The 17,912-nt window shown below is 36.6% G+C and overlaps 1 protein-coding gene across 1 annotated transcript; it reads left to right on the forward strand.

The window, feature by feature from the left end:
* Positions 1–1,826: 1,826 nt before the first annotated feature.
* LOC139743009 (uncharacterized) lies at positions 1,827–17,517 on the forward strand. The gene is made up of 10 exons (XM_071653518.1): positions 1,827–1,921; positions 2,769–3,128; positions 4,134–4,460; positions 7,068–7,391; positions 7,824–8,108; positions 11,635–11,886; positions 14,548–14,673; positions 15,884–15,957; positions 16,369–16,500; positions 17,223–17,517. The coding sequence occupies exons 1-10, from the start codon at positions 1,828–1,830 to the stop codon at positions 17,442–17,444; spliced, it is 2,196 nt and encodes a 731-aa protein (XP_071509619.1). The 5' UTR covers position 1,827; the 3' UTR covers positions 17,445–17,517.
* Positions 17,518–17,912: the final 395 nt, after the last annotated feature.

The raw sequence follows: 17,912 nt of genomic DNA on the forward strand, positions 1-17,912 counted from the left end.
GTCTGTTGAACCTTGTTGCGAGCAGTTCTTAGGACATCGTGTGTGCTAGAGATGGGGTTCTGCTTGTAGGCCAGCAGGGCTTTCCTCTTGGCTTCAACATCTGATTGCATCACATCCCAGTGAGTTTCGTACCAGTCTTCGCTCCGGCGTTCCTTCTTCCCGAACACAGAGAAGGCTGAGGAGTAGATAGTATCCCTAAGGTGGCACCATTTACTATCAATATCATTGTCATTTGGAATTGAAGTAATCATTTTCTCACTGAACGTGTCATGAAATCGTCGACATCTCTCGAGGTCGTTGATACAGCAGGTGTTGATGCGTGGGAGACCTTTGGTGTTGGTTCGATGTATTTTCTTTGTCATCAATCTCACTTTGCTACTGACGAGGGAGTGATCTGAGTCGCAGTCTGCGCTGTGATAGCTCCGTGTGTGGAGAACACTGCTAAGGTCTGTACGCTTGGTGATGACAAGATCAAGTTGGTGCCAGTGTTGAGACCGAGGATGTCTCCAGGAGACTTTGTGGCGTTCTTTACCTTTGAAATAGGTGTTTGTCACACACAGACCACGATGGCAGCACAGCTCCAGCAGCCGCTGTCCATTATCATTCATCTTTCCCGTGCCTTGGTGGCCGAGGCAGGAAGACCAGGTGTTGTAGTCAGCTCCCACTCTAGCATTAAAATCTCCTAGAAGATAAAGTCCTTCAGTGCTGGGGATCCTGGATATCATCTCATCCAATTCTTCATAGAACTGGTCTTTAGTCTCTGAGGTGGAGCAGAGTGTCGGTGCATAAATGCTGAAGATGTTGATGAAGCCCACTGTTGTAGACAAACGCAGAGTGAGTATTCTCTCTGTCCCGCCAGTTGGTGGTTCAATGGTGGAAACCAGAGAGTTCTTCACTGCGAAGCCCACCCCGTGCTGTCTTGGGTCGTCCTGTGACAGACCCTTCCAAAAGAAGGTGTAATTGGCTTCCTTGATAGAACCACTGTCTGCCAGACGGGTCTCCTGTAGACAGGCAATGTCAACATTTAGTCTTGATAGTTCCTTGTCGATAACCGCAGTCTTTCGGGCATCATTAATCTGTTCGATGTCGTTATCAAAACCAGGGCACATGGTTCGAACGTTCCAGGTTGCTAGCCGAAGAGTTGGAGTCTTCATTTTCACTTCTTAACTTCTCCTTCTTACATATATATATATATATATATATGACAGGTTGTCATATATATATTGTCATATATATATATATATATGACAATATATATATATATATATATATGCTTTTTAACTCATGAAACCCGGAAGTGCCCCCCCCCCAACTTTAGAAAACGTGGCGCCGGCGGTGCAATACATACAAGAGCACTCACTAGGAAGATAATGATGTCAGGAGTGAAATACAACATACCAGAGTTTGTTGTCATGCCTGTAGACATCATTATAATTTTTCGGTACATATACAAACGCCTGAAACAAATACATCCTCTTTACAGATGGAACGCATACCATTATTTGTTTTGAAGCTCTTGAATGCTAAGCAACAAATTATGAGATCAGTTGAGAGGGCTGCGACACCTCCTTCACCTGTACAACGCATGCTCTCTTTCAAACCACAATGCGACATTGGCTGTGCTGTGGAATATTCCTACACTATTATAAAACTGTAGTGCTTGCATTACCTATTAATGGAGCTTAAGTGAATTCGGAAAAATATCATAATCGAGAGCAGGAAGTGGTCACTGCCAAGAGACACGCAAAGACAATTATACAGCGCAGTCTTAGTATGCTTTGCTTACTTGAGACCACACAGTATTATGCAGACTGAGAAGATGAGGCAATGAGGCACCGTGAAGCTATCACTATGAAGACGAATAGGCTTATCTTGGCACTCTGTTTGTTCGTCTCTTTGATCTTATCCTGCGTCTCGGAAGGTAAAGGCCACTAACTGTCGATCATGTACATAATACGATATATAGATACCCATTTTTCCGTGTTAATGCCCTTAGAAACGTCAGTATTAAGCGCTATATAAATGTTATATCGTTATTATAATTATTATTTCAGAAGCTATTTTCTCCTATGATTTTATTTCAGTTCGAGTGCGAGGTTTTGTATTGTGCTGACGTTTAGCGATAGCCACAAGCATTCCAGTATGTATCTTTATTCCATTAAAAAAAATCCGTCCATTCTAATCTGAATGGGTATAGCTATGCATGTCATGACATGATCGTATTGAATGAAAAAAAAAAGCACTAACAGGTAAATTGTAAATTAAAGATAACTTATCTTTTTGATACTTAGAAAAAAATATCAAAAGACCTAGTAGATCATCCTATTTGTCACTAGTAATGAAAAAAGTACGATAAGAATTTTATCTCTGTTAGAAGTAAAATAAACTCATATCTTTTAACTGTTTTATGTCCCTATAGGAAACGCTTTATACTTAATACTTATACCAGACTGTAAAGATAGGTGTGTTCTGTCAGAAAGCTTTAGTGACATACTATGTTTTGCTTCATAACTTTCCTCCTTTTTTGTATCGTTATTGGAACGTAGAGATTTTGGGACTGCTTTCGTATAAATCCTCAAAATGTCTTACAAATTTAAAACAAAATTGCAAGAATATAGGAAACGAAACAACAAATGGAAGACCCCACGGGAAAGGGAAGTAATGATGATAACGGTGGAAATGTTAGGTAGATATTAAAGCTGGTTAACACTGGAATGTTCATTACAATGTCGTCAGTCATGCCAATTTCATATGATTTTTGTCTTCAGGAACGAGTGAGCCTACAATGTCAACTTCCGTTCAAGGACAAGGAGTCGAGGGATTTGATGTGGTGATTACTTGCACGTATCGTCCGCAGTCCATCAATACTGGGAAATTCTACCTGTGGTGGTTTGTGGATAGTGATGTCAAATTGGGAGGTTGCACGCATGAAGACCATTCCACTGGAATACAGTGTAACCCCCAAGAGAGGAACACTTCTAAGTACATATTCACGGCCGATGGCGTATGCTGTGCTAATATTACCATAAAACGACTCACCAAAAACGATGAAAAGACTTACCGCTGCCGGGCAATCACCAAGTTTGGCCTTGGATCTAGTGAAACTAGTCTCACCATTATACATCCCAGTACGTTCACTGTTTCTTTATTATGTCATGGTTACCTTTTTCCTAAAACGACGTTAAAGTGACATGTTCCCATGATTAGGGTAATCAGTGGTGTTATTCAGGGAAGCGGAAGAAAGCTCGCACCTCTCAGCTGCATAACCCACATAAACAATGAAGGGCGTTAAGTTGCCACTAAAGCCATCGCGTTCTTTATCATTCTCACCCGGTTTATGTAATTTGTGAAATATATGTATAGCTTGTCATGAACAATGCGTTAACACCCTACGCTTTCTCGCTCTCGCTTCCTCCCCCGCCTGCTCTATCTCTCTCTGTGTATCATAATCGTGTATATTATGATATTGTATATCATGTTATGTTTATAAAAATATTAATGCAAAGAAAAAAATACATTCACATACATAAGATAACATGTACATACACACACATATATAATGATTTCTATGTACATTGTACTATATAACTATGCTTTTCCTTTACTTTGTATGTATATTATGATAAAGCAAATCTAACTGGGATAGGCGACTGTTGGTATGATAATACACATTTTTTTTTTTGTATGTACCATCATATCTGTGCATGTTTTTGCTCAGTAACAGATTGTATTCGCCATTATGTAGGCTACATCACATAGATATATCTCTACATAAAGCTGCTATGTGCAATTAAATGTAACAAAGGACGTTCGAAATAAATTACTTGCATCCATGTAATGTATAGGATGCTTATAGATATGTATGTATGTGCGTATGTATACGTATTGATGTCTTTCATGTTTATTTGTAAGTATTCATTATATACATATGTATGAATAGAATACGTACTTGTACGTGTATATAGATTCATATGATTATACATATAGGCCCTACCAAAATATATCATTTGGTATCCCTTTCAAGATGTGAAGTTGATACTGCCTGATTGCTGGTTGAAATATCAGATTTTGCCGATTTTATCAATCGTACTTTTACTGATTTTTGTTTATGCTTCTTCCCTAAAAATGAGTAGGGCTGCCGGATACACATGAGTTGACTGGTACTGACAACCTCCAAGTCAACCTATCTCAGGAGATCTCGTGCACTTCTGAGGGCAGCTACCCAGCCCCGACCTTCCGCTGGTACATTGATACCCGAGAAGTCACTGCTGACGCCGTAACCCTATCACCCGAGACCGATGGGCAGGGTGGACGTGGAGAGGTCGTCAACGCGACGAGTATACTCATTTACACGCCATCTCGCCAGGACCACGGGAGAACCCTTGTGTGCAGCCTGAGTCTTCGCGTCTCGCCTACCAACCTGACTGTTTTAAATTCTTCGGTCATCCTCGACATCCAATGTGAGTTTGAATGCATTCTTCTCAATTCCTTCTTTAAAGAAATGGATAACTCAATATTTAAGTCGATATAATAAAGATAGTACACAGTAAAATCTAACGAATCTAGCACGTTCCCATACAGAGCCATTATTTACTAAATATAAAATTTTGAAAACTAAGGATTTGAAAAGTTTGTTTGCAAAAACCGAGTCCATATTTGTCAAATGGAGATATTTGCGATTTAAGGTAAAAAAAATAAAGAGAATAATAAGAAATTGTTTGCTTCTTTTGACCATATAGCACTTCAAAAATGTACCTTTATGTGTAGTGACCAATATATCATTTAAAAGTTATTATTTTGTATTTTATGACAGATACCGTACTTCAAAATCTTCACAAATGGACTTATCGGTTTTTGCAAACAAACTCTTCATTTGTATTTATTTCAACTTGGTCAGTTTATGTTTGATTACAATGTAAATGCACTTCCCAATATTTTCAATTCAATGTTCCCACGGAACCAGTCTTTTCATAATTATCCCACTAGACAATCTATTGAGTTTCATTTATTCCTCCTGAGAACTTTACTGGCTCAGAATACATTTATATACACCGGTCCTAGATTTTGGAACTCACTAAGATGTGAAATAAGAAATTCCCCATCTCTGTATTCTTTTAAGCGCAAGTTGAAATTTTTTCCACTAAATCCTCTCTGATGTACTTTTTTTTTTCATTAGCTATAGGTTTCGTCAACCTCAGGGTTCATCATCAATCCACCAATCATTCAATCACTGAATTCATTATTACGTAATGAAGTAGCTATCACAATCCTTGCACAGCTGCATGCAGCGCCAACTCTGAAGCACATTCTCTACCATGCCCTGTTCTATTTCCCTTGTCCAGCGTGTAGGCATTCTCTCATTCTCTCTTTTTCTTTCTTTCCTTCCATTCTGTTCATCCATTCTGGCAAGTTGTGTCTTGTTGTTGTGTTTCTTCTGTTTTGTCCCGTCCTGGCCTATATCATATTTGTGACAAATGTTTGTAAATAAGCAATTCATAAGTTTTATGAGTGGTTCACAATATACAAGCTTTGCTTCTCAGTGGACCTCTCTATTCTTTTTTTTTTTTCAACTGAAGCATGACTTTGTATCATCTTTTTTTTTGCCAGTATGCGCTCTTATGTTTATCGATTTCATTTATCTATTGCAAAGGCAAATGTTTTTGTTTGATTCATGATTATCCTACCCGCCAAAGTGAAGCATTTCACCTTCCACGTACTCGAACAATTTTCGCTGAAAAAACGATAAAGTATACGGGCCCTAGATACTGGAATGACCTCTCCCCCGAAATAACAAGCTGCTCGTCTTTGTACTCCTTTAAACGCAAATTAAAAGTCTTTATTGAGTGCATATCTTGCAGAAACTGAATAATTGCAATGTCTTATGTAATATCGTGGTATGTTATTGTCCGATCAAACATTCTTGTCAACACGCTGCAGATTCCATTTTGGGTCTTGCTGTCAGGCTCTCCGAAATCATCATTAGCAATTCCACATTCTACTTCGTTTCCCTCTCTTCCTCTTTCCCTCTTCCTCTCTCTAACTTTCTATACAGAGCTTGACGGCAGGCACCAAATGGCTTAATAGCTGTACATGTTACTTTTTGTGTCTTACTGATCATATCCTGGCGTTATTTTAATGCAACAACAGTTTATAGTGTATATACCAAAGTAGGCTTTATGATTATGCAAATCATGGTGTACTCCTGAAACCAATGATAGCTCGGTCACAGTAATAGTTCACATTTTGGTATTTTTTTTTTCTTATTTGGCACCGTTACATCATCTGGTCTTATCTTCTATCCGTTCTCCGTTCCTTTTTCACAAACACTGATTACTCGGGGCTTACAGCCAAACAAGCTTGCTTTCATGTAGGTCCCGTCATACTTTTCTTTGATCAACCCCATCTCGATTTCGATTTTGACCAGTTATTATCACATAAGATTTTGACCAGTTATTATCACATAATTATAATTACCGTGTTATCACCATGTGTATTGTTTGGGTTTTGCACATTGTTTACAAGGTGAAAGAACTTGTTTGATTTCTGTTATAATGTCCATAAATGAGAAGTATGGAAGTAAATATATATATATAATAACCAACCGAGATCCGCAAATACTGAGACGAATGGGCAAAACGCCATTTTTGGTCTATATTTTTTGGTACCATTTTATCTAAGACTTTAACTGTACGTTGTAATGTTATATTCATGACGGAACGTAATATTTTTACAATTTTTTTTTCCGACGCATTAACATATTATATTATGTAAAACAGTACCGTTGACACGCCTTTCATTGTTGCTTTTCAGAAGTTCCCACTTCCGCAGCATACAAATAATCATTTGTGTGTGTTTGTGTGTGTGTGTGTGTGTGTGTGTGTGTAGTTTGGATGCCTGAGAAGGGATGGTTGACAAACACACACACAATACACAGATGGCCTTATGATAATATGCCATACATTTTGTACAAGAAAAAGAAGAAGTACAGGTATTCTCATTCCTTTAAAAACAAATTTAAAAACCTCTAGTTTCTTCATTCCTTCCTATATCTCCGAACTCTCTCGTAGATCCACCGATAATCTTTACACGCAAAGCGTCCGCGAAGTGGAACGGTCGTGAGAGGTGTACAGCCTCCCTGTCGTGCTCGTCGGACGCAAACCCACCAATTAATCACTTCCGGTGGGTCAAGGTTGGGGCAGAACGCGTCTTCAACTCAAGTCGGACTCGTCACTTCATTCATGCTCCCGGAGGATTAGATGACAACGAAAGAATCGGAACACTTCTCATCGAAAACGTCCAAGCCTCCGACTATGGCTCTTATCAGTGCATAGCCTATGACGAGGATAGAGAGCGAAATTTGAAGAGTGCAAAGCTATCTCTTCTTAAACCCAGTAAGCGCAAAATATAAAATATGTTATTATAGAGGTGGGGGAAGTTTTGAAGAATGTATTACTATCAATTTTTTTCAACTTAATCCAGAAGGGGAAATATCTGTGTTTTTTAAAACATAGTTAAAAAGTCCTTTTGGGTTGTTTTTATGCATGTTAAAGGGGAATACGTAACGCATATACAAAAATATACAAAAATTTCGTGCTTGACATTCATTGACTGGAATGGGCAATGATCAAAATGATTGTTATTGCCAAGTAATACATGACACATGTTACTATAAGCGAAACATAATCATCGGTGTATCAATCTCAGTTATGAGGTAAAATCTTGAACAGTTTATTACACTCTGCAAAGAGAAAACAGCATTAAGCAAACGTAGTATTCTTCCTTCAAAGGTGATACGAATGATTATGTTCTGATGATTTTCCAAGGCCAGTTATACCAACCAAACATCACAGCATACCCTGACAGAGCGTCAGCGTCCTCCATCCACGTTGCTTGGCAACCAAACCGCAATGACAGCATGGATGGCACTGGCAGAGTAGAATACTGTCCTGTTAATACGTCAGAGGAGGACTGCAACACCACCACCAGTGCATCAGGTGCAAATACCACCTTGACTGGACTCCAGTCGTTCACCTGGTATCGTTTGACTCTTAACTTCACAAACTGTTCTGGGACTTTCAGCACCCAACCCCTGCTGGCATCGACAGCTCGTAAGAAACTCTCTCTACCTTTAATTACTACACATGAACGAACAAAATGTATCGTTAAACGATAGGAAATATTAATCCATTACCTTACTTTTATGATGTATGTATGTATGCATACATACACCCACATGATAATTTTTATATTATATATATTTGATCATATTAATTACATATTATATGAATGTATTATAAGGCTACGACTGTAGTATGGTTTTGTAGACAAAAGGAATTTATATCCTATACAATATCATAGGTTCTACAGTGGTAACGATTTCTAAGTGATGGCTGTGCAAAGTTGAGGGGTTCATACTTATCTTGCCTGCTTGATTGTTCACAAAAGACTGGTGATATCATATTGTTTATATCATACCAAAGTATAATCAGATTATTGTTAGGCGATGACGTCATCGACAGGTTCAATTTGGATATTCAATTGAGACCGATATTGCTGTTACTGGAATAAAAAACAGGCGTTTGAATTAATTTCTTTTTTATGCATTTGTTTCATCATCATGAACATAATCAAGCCCTGTCACCCTTCGAATATGGTAAGTGTTTTTATAATCCATATATTGGGCAGATATTCTTTTTTAATAATCCGTATCAACTTTCCATAGAAAATATGTAATTTCTTCTTTTGTAATTCATACACTTTTACGCACATACATACATTATCTACTTATTATATATATATAATTATATATATACATATATATATGTATATTCATATATGTAATTGTATACATATATATAATTATCTATATATATATACATAATATATGTATATATATATATATGTATATATGTATATAAAGTGCGATGAAGGGTACGTACCATGTACAGTGTTGCTTCTTCAAAATAGCTATATTCTTTAATAAGAAGTCAGAAGGAGCGGTGGGTGTAGCTATTGATTTTAACAGGCTTCGTCTTACGGACGGACCGAAAGCTCGGCGACCATTAAACCTGTTGAAATCCATAGCTACGCCTACCGCTCTTTCTAACTTCTCATTATATATATATATATATATATATATATATATATATATATATATATGTATATATATATTTACATACAAATTAAACATATAATATGTATATATACATGTATATTATATATATATATATATATATATATATATATATATATATACATACATATTCAAATATGTACAGGTATACATACATATCCATATGATAGAGAGAGAGAGAGTAAGAGATAGACGATTGATTGATATGTAATATCATCATTGTGCCTGATGCAAATGTAAACGAAATATAATATCCTTACCCACTGAATCAACTTCCTGTGTATAAAACACCAGTGGTTTAATGGGCTGGTGGAATTTCCCTCTTACAAACTGCAAGAGAACGATGCAATAGTTCCTGGTTGTGACTCTCTCTAGTAGTTTATAGGGTCTGTTCTGTTATATTGGCTTCTAGACAAGCGTTTTGAATTACCTTTTTTCTCTTCTTTTTTTTGTCTCCTTTTTGCTCAACCCACCAACTCTTGACACAATTTTTTTTTGTTTACCTGTTTACCATAACTGTTATTTTCATTGCAAATGTGTCATATAGGGGTTTTTCTTATCCATTTTATGTCAAAATGTTCGTGTTTGTTTCGATTGCAGAATATTCTAAAACCATCTTAAATGTTAAATCATTACCAATATCTTAGATTGGCAACGCATTTTGAGAGATTTAGTTCCTATTTTTTTTCCCCTCAGATTTCAAAATAGTCGAAATTTTCTTTCTCAATTCATGCTGCTTCAATTTATCTAATTAGTTACATTATTATTTCTCCAATGTATAAGTGTTATGCAGTAAAATATGTCAAATTATGATGAGAAATCATAATTTCTGCAACCACAACAAAAAAACCATAAAAGGGCCTGGTGGGTGAAATATTATGCTTAAATTAATATTGCATTTCATACGGGCTTATCTAATGCAAAGTGATTAATGATCTTTCCGTCATTGATTGTCCCTCATACATCTCTACTCTTCCCAGCAGCAGCGAAATGATGTTATTAGATCACAACAGGCAATCTCCTCAAAGATACCTAATCAGACCATCGTTCACATATTGCACATTAAGCCAGTTCGTAATTAGCTCATGTACACATTGGTACAAATGACCTTTCTTTTTTCTCAGTTGGTTAGGCACTTCACTCGTTTTCAAAGCGGCATAATGCATAAGCTTGCACGACTTTACAATTTATGGAATTCATGTCCAAACAAAGAATGAACTTGCGTTGAGATCAGGGTGATCAGAATACTCCATCAGTTGTCAATTTTAACAGGCATCCATTTCATTGTTTTGTTTTGAATGCAATAACAGCCTATTTCCTTCTATATTACGAAATACCATTCTTGCGGTCAGGTGGATGTGCTGGCAAGCACCAGTTAGATAAGGGTCACATGAAAAATCATTGCATCACATCACAGATGCTTATCTCAATGAATTTACAAACCAAAATGCCTCTCGGTACAAATGACCTTTTTTCTGCTCATGCGCAAAGTGGAATTACGAACTGGTCTATACATCGACACACAAACATGAAGCACCCTTCTTTTATTTTTCTTTGGCTGGTGTCATCTACTTACGTTTACTTTGCAATTAATCATCGACATTATATCTTTAAATACATTTTGTTGACCCTTGAGACTAAAGCAAGTTAGATACTTGGAAGCAGAGGACATATCAGTTTCGTCTCTGTTGTATGGAATCAGAACTAAATTCCCACGTACACTCAGTGACGTAAGTAATCTATTTGGTTGAATACTGCATTGAGATAGTTGAGAAAACATTGCACTAACTTATGCACACATTGATTGAAAATGTACATCAATCAAACATACATATTCGCGGGGACATAAATACACAAAGAGAGATGTTATAACCGAAATCTGCTGAAAAAAAAAAACAGAGAAAGTAATGAGAATATATAGCAGTACAGTTTCATTTTAGTTTATTTTACACCAGGCATTAAAAACATACAGAACATACATCAAAACATGAAGGTACACATGAAGTTCATAAATCATACAAGATCCAATGTGGCGGTATGAACACAAACAAAGACAATGCCATTGGTGGATGAAGCTTCAAGAAAGGAAAAAGCCCTAGTGAGTAGCTGACCCATGTGCTGTAAGTACAAACATTACAAAACAAACTACGAAGGTATGAACGATAACAACACACACAAAAAAAAACCAACCTTTAGTTAGTTATGTGTATAATCTTTCCAAAGAATTTTTTATAGATGATGACGCTCGGGATCAGTTCCCATGTACAAGGATCCTGATTTATAACTCATTTCTAAAAAATATGATTATAACATTAATATAGTCATTAATGTATAATTATGTATTATGTATAATCATATACTTTATTATATGATTACTATAAGTATTTTTAATATAGTAGCTTCAAAAATATTCCTTGTTATGCAATGACTATCCCAATGAAATGCAATGACAATGACATATGCAATGACATATTACCGATAATTGTTCTTCTTTATTAAAGGCATCAGACTTGAGTACGACTTGCAGAATGAGACGTTGAAAGTATTAAAATCTTTGGAGAACCTCACCGTGCCCAGTGAGATCTGCTTTAAGCCTTTCAAGACCTTAGATCCCATAGACTGTTCAAGACATAGGGAGGACCAATGCGTTTCGGTTGGCTCTACTCTGCACAAAGTGGTTCCCCTGAAGAGTGGGTTTGTAGGCGTCGTCAGCTACGGCCGGGAAATTTGCAGCGTCCCGTCTTTCATACAAGGTGAAGATAACTGAAAGTTCCGTTGTTCTGCACCTTATATAACAGCGTCATAAACTGATCTCACACCGGTTAATGAAATGGATCCTCCTGTGATGAGCCCTAGCACTCGGCCGTTTAAACATAATGGACCAAGTATATGGTAAAGTGGGGTAAGTGGAACACTTAAGCCTTTATTCGTAAATCGCAAAAAAAAATAATAATAATAATAAAACGCGCCAAGAAATATTCAAACATCACAGTTTGACCATTAACACAATACAAATATGTGATATTGTTTTGGGTAAATGTTATTCATAATTAAGTTCAAGATTACACTTTAGTCATGACTACTCCATTGTCCCACTTACCCCGATGTATTGGGGTAAGTGGAACAGCATTGTACGCATACGATTGTCTACTAAAAATGAGAAAGGTGAAAGTACCCAGAACTGACAAAGTCACCAAGCCATCCATTCATTAATACACGCGTTCCACTTACCCCAACTACATGGGGTTAGTGGAACAGGAAATGTTTTAATGCTGCAATTGATGGAATGTAACATTTCTCCCATAATTTTGACAGTAAATTGAATAAATAGTTCCCTACAAGAAGTTTTGGTGAAAAAAGTAGCACCATAAACACGATAAATAATTATAAAACCAATTTTCAGTAGCGTGTGCATCATTTCGATTTTCAAATTTACCGCCCTGACGTCATGTTCTTATACAAGGCACAAGATGCAATTTCTATGAATAATTTATTCCACAAAATTATCATTTTTTTACTTATGAAATAATCTTCTAAAGACTAAAATGATTCATTTCAGGAGTTTTCTGACCTGTAAACTTTTCAATTAAATATTTTGAAGAAAAAAAATCAGCCTAAAATCAGTCTGAATAGAACAAAGCACTGACAGGAAGCTCTATCACCTCGATGATGACGTCGTTCTCAACACGCCGTCGATCAATATTTAATCTGAGGAGAAAATGCCCGATATTAAAATAAAAGAAAAAGAAAGCAGAAATCTACTTACGTTTTGTTGAACGTCTGGTTACCTGTTGTACAATTTTTCAATCACGACACAAAAATACGCATTTTTAATCAAATAGGACATCAAACACTACCATGTCTTATCCACTGTTGTTTATAAAATAGTTACGACGCAAAATCTTGGAGTGAGGCTGTGGGATGTTCAGGACTTTTGACGATTTTAGCTCTGATAATTCTAACTTTTGTCACAATGAAGGCGTCCATTTTGTTTCTACGTATTGTTTGTACGTAAAAAAACGTTTACTCCACTAATGCCTTCTCCTAAACAATGTACGTACCCATAATCCTTCAAGTGTTCCACTTTACCCCAGTGTTCTAGTTACCCCACTTTACCCTAATGGGGGCTGGCAGAAAATAGAAATAGTTGGCTCTGGATCGATGATGACTAACTTATTGATAACTTTCTCAGGAATTCACTTCTTAATGTTACTATTTAGTTTTTTATGTCATTTCTGCTAAGTATGCATTGTTTGATTTTGTACTATTATACATTCATTCGCACATACATCAAAGCACTATTCTTTAAATATTAATATACTTCTTTCCTTTTTGCATTTTCCTTTGTATTTTGTATAGCCTTTTGTTCGATAGAAACAAAAACATTGAATTTAAACAGCATCCAACCATTGGCAGATGATGATGTTTCACTTAAATTACCTTCTTCTTGACTGGAGGCGAGACAAAGATAGCTTCGTTAGTTCAAGAGGAATAGGGAAATACATACGCGCCGGTCCTTACGAGGAAGATACGCTTGTATAACTCAATTTCGTGGGTATAATTCACATTACATGATGGGGTTGAGAGGGCCTTCTACGGTTGCGGATGCAAAATGAATCGTTTTCTGTACGGAATATAATATTTATCTCTTGAGTATGGCTGAACAGGCGACATTATGACCCTTTCTTGTGAAATTCTCTAGAGCCGTTATAATTATACATGAACATTAATATATATATATATATATATATATATATATATATATATATATATATATATATTTCAATAGCGTTTCCTTTGAATATGCTTCTTTCCTTAAGATTGTTTGTCTGTAGAACTGCATACTGTAAAATTAGGTTGTGAGGAAACCATCATGTTACATGATACTATTATATGTATTATTAATGCGTTTCTTTTGAAACCGTATCGAACGTGCCTAATAGTGTATAAAGTTCAGTATACCGTCACCGCAATGATAATGAACTTGAGTTCCTTGATTCTTAAAGGCCGCCGGATGACTGCGCGCTGTCGAAATTGCTGATATCCAACAGTCATCACCAGCTTTACTTCATACCTTTTGTCCAGAGTTTTCTATTGAAGGATTTTCGTGTACAACTTTTCTGGTTCGTTTTGTAGATTAAATTGCGCTTATCGTATTCACAATGAATCACACGTGGATGGTATAAAAAGTTATCTGCAAACACTCATATCGGTGCTTTTTTGATCTCCGGCATTACTCCGTATTTCAAACGTTTCGTTACATGACAATACAGCTACACTGTATCAAATTGTTGATAATGCTGATTCTTTAATCATCATCAAAGCGCTTTTAACTCAAATAATTATGAGAATACGTTAACGTATGATTTATGAAGGCAATATGCATAGAAAGTAAAGATTTATATCCTTGACAGTTGCGGCTTCAGCCTCACACAGTTTTATACTGACGGTGACGGGTGCGACAGTGGGAGGAACTGTTGTGATTCTCGTTTTGGTGTTTGGTGTCATGATGACAGCGAGAGTGTGCAGTAGAAAGAAAGGTAGGTATAAACTCAATGTGAATTATGGGGTTATATTACAAATGAATATAAAAGGTAATGATTACATAATCTATTCATGCTCCCATCTCATGTAAAGAAAAGAAAGGGGAACTCTTTCTCTTTCCATTGATACCTAATTATGTTGACACATGTCATGCATAACTGAGTACATGAATTTTAAAGACAGCAATGACAAATTGCACTCTTTCCAAGTTTGAGTGTCACATGAAGGAACAGTGAATGTCTTGAATCAATGAGATCTGTCAGTGAAAGTGGCCAAATAAAAAGCAAGCCCGTACGGATGCAGATTTGTGTTTAAGGTCTGTGTTTAGAATTTCTTCTAACATTTTATGGTACATAACCTTCAACATGGCCACCTATCCGATAACGTGGTCACTCCTCTAAGTCCATTTATTCAACTCGTATTCAACACATCTAGCTCGCAGCAACAAACCATGTCTTGAATATGAAGAGAAAAATGGATGATGTGTTGGCCTTTGTGGGAGTGACAAAGTTATCAACGACGATGACCATGTTGAAGGTTACATACCTAAAAATGTTAGAAGAAACCTTAAACGGACATACAGTCATGCAGGCTGGCCTGTTAAAATTGACCACTTTGGTCGATAGATCCCATATACCCCGGCCCCCACTCAGGGATATATATATATATATATATATATATATATATATATATATATATATGAAGAGGTTGCAACCAAAAGGCGCTAAATCCATTGAAAAAAAGAAAAAAAAAAGGAAGCAAGCTCTTCATTGTATATATATATATATATATATATATATATATATATATAATCAAGTCAGCACCATTTACATCAAAATATAAATGATTGTACTTGAAGAGTGATTTCATGAGAAACATATCTAATTATGTGTATACACAAACATACATTTTTACCGTTTATATATAGTATTATATACTATCTTAAGAAACAAGTAGAGAAGACCGTTATTGTCCGTTTCTTTTGACTTCACGCTCTGTCTAGGGAACAAAATAAATCTGCTTGTTGTTAGGACAGTTTCCGTTTTCCTTCATTTATAATTGTTATTAATTTCTTAACATTTCTCTTTTTTATCAACGCTGTCCCATCCAATACTTGTTGGCACAAGTTATCGTAACACACAATGCTAAAGAGAGGCTTGAAATTATTGTTTTCTTTTACTTACTGGTCTCTTTTCCCTCAAACAGGTGCTAAACAGGATGAAACCTCTGCAACTTACCAAAGAGCTGATGGCCTGGATCAACGTGGTGACGCAAGAACGGTATGTAACAAGGGGTACGCGGAACATAAAGAAACATGGAACACTTAGCCACCTCCATCGGGAATTCCTTGCAATGATATCTATTCTGCTTTGTTACACTTATTTTTCTACCTCTGTTTGTATTTCTTTCTCTCTCTCTCATTCTCCCTTGCTAAATCAATCTAAAGTAACCTAAACTTCGTAAACAATTTAAAATGGAAAGAGAATAACACGATTTGCTCGGCTTGCATCAACACTGCAGTTAACTTTACTGTATGTTGAGTCAGCTACTTACGTATTTTACAGAGCTTGCAATCACTACTGATGTCAATGTGTGAAGAAAATTGGACTGAATTATTACCATCAGTATTGATACACCGTGACTACCACCACCGCCGTCATTATCTTAATCCTTATCACTGATGTTGTAAGGTTGACGAGGATGGTTTGATATACATCTCAGTATCACACGAAGAAACTAGCTCTAACCAGCAAGCCACGCCCATCCGAACTGAAGATCAAACCATCTACTCCTCAGTCAGAATTGAAGACAATGGAATCCGAGTGAGTAGACGGTGCCAGTCACCTGACCAGAACTTTTTTTCGTCAGCTTATTTGAGGATATCGCTCTCTGAAAGTGCAATTCCAGCCCCATTTTCATGTTTTGACCGATAAAAAAAACGGTACATCGGATAAAAACTTGTTACCGTCATATTATCATCCCCTCCCAAAAAAAAGAAAAGAAAAGAAATCAAAGCAAATTTCAAATAATTTGCTGAGATGTTCCCCTTTCTCTAAAGGTGGACATACCTTTATGATTATTTTTTTTTCGTCACTGAGTTATTAAGTGACACTTTGTTTTCTTTTTCTTTTAGTCCATGCGGCGATTTTCTTTGACTTACGTTATAAAAGTAGATGTATATAAGTATATATATAATAATATATTTTTCCCCTTAATGAAGTACACCATATTGGGAAATTGCATTGTTTGTATATGCTTCAATGAAGGTGTGTTTTGTGCTTTTAAGAAGACATTCTCAAAAAGCTCTTACGAAGACCTCAAATTTATTAACGCAATATTTCCAACAAGAAAAACACACACAAATATGTCCAATCTGTGTAAAATGGAGTTCTACTCTGTTTTGAGCATTTCCTGAGTAAAATTATGCTGTGTCTGTTTTATACATTTTGTCCCTTGAACAATGGCGTGTGTTTCTTTCTATCAACGGTATAAAAATGTGAAGATATAAAACCTATTCATGTGTATGTTATAACTGACGTTACAGGTCGATGAGAACAAGTTGGTCTACTTCAGTGTGGCACATTCACATCGCCCGGACTCGTCCGACGTCCATGAACTCGTCCAACCGGAAGAGACCACGATCTACTCCAACGTCAACGGCAATAAGACTCCGGTTTCGGCCATGGAGGATCATGAGGACGATGTGCGTAAAACCGATGTCGTCGCCGAACTCTATGCCACCCCTTTCAAGGAAAACAAAGCCTAGGAGATTTATCGACAGCAGCCGAGTCTTTGATCGTCGGCCTTACTTGACAGTCCGACCTCACTATTCGGACATGTCCGGATAAGGGATTTGGGCCGGATGTGGGAAACTCAGTGTTTAATACACGCAACTATACACCCAATGATAACTACATGTACATGTATAATGTATTAATTTTGAGTGAACATGTCCCGTCCTCGTCAGCTGGTCTGCGTTCAGAATTCTCTGATAATTTGCTCAATGAACGATCACCTGTACCTGTACCGTGCCCTGATTTAATAAAAAGTTTTCTATTATATGTTCTTGCGGTGATTTGGGGGTAGTGAATGTCTGAATGCATGTTATTTAGATGAAAATTCGATGTGAATGTATGTTAATCACGTTGGGAATAATATGTAATTCATGGGAGTGTGTGTATAAATTTTGTTTGAGTTTGAAATTCCCCTTTTCCCGTAATTATCAGATTGAAGA

This window comes from Diadema antillarum, unplaced genomic scaffold (genome assembly GCF_040938485.1).
Source record: "Diadema antillarum isolate AM-2024a unplaced genomic scaffold, OU_Dant_1.0 scf00000033, whole genome shotgun sequence".
NCBI lineage: Eukaryota > Metazoa > Echinodermata > Echinoidea > Diadematoida > Diadematidae > Diadema > Diadema antillarum.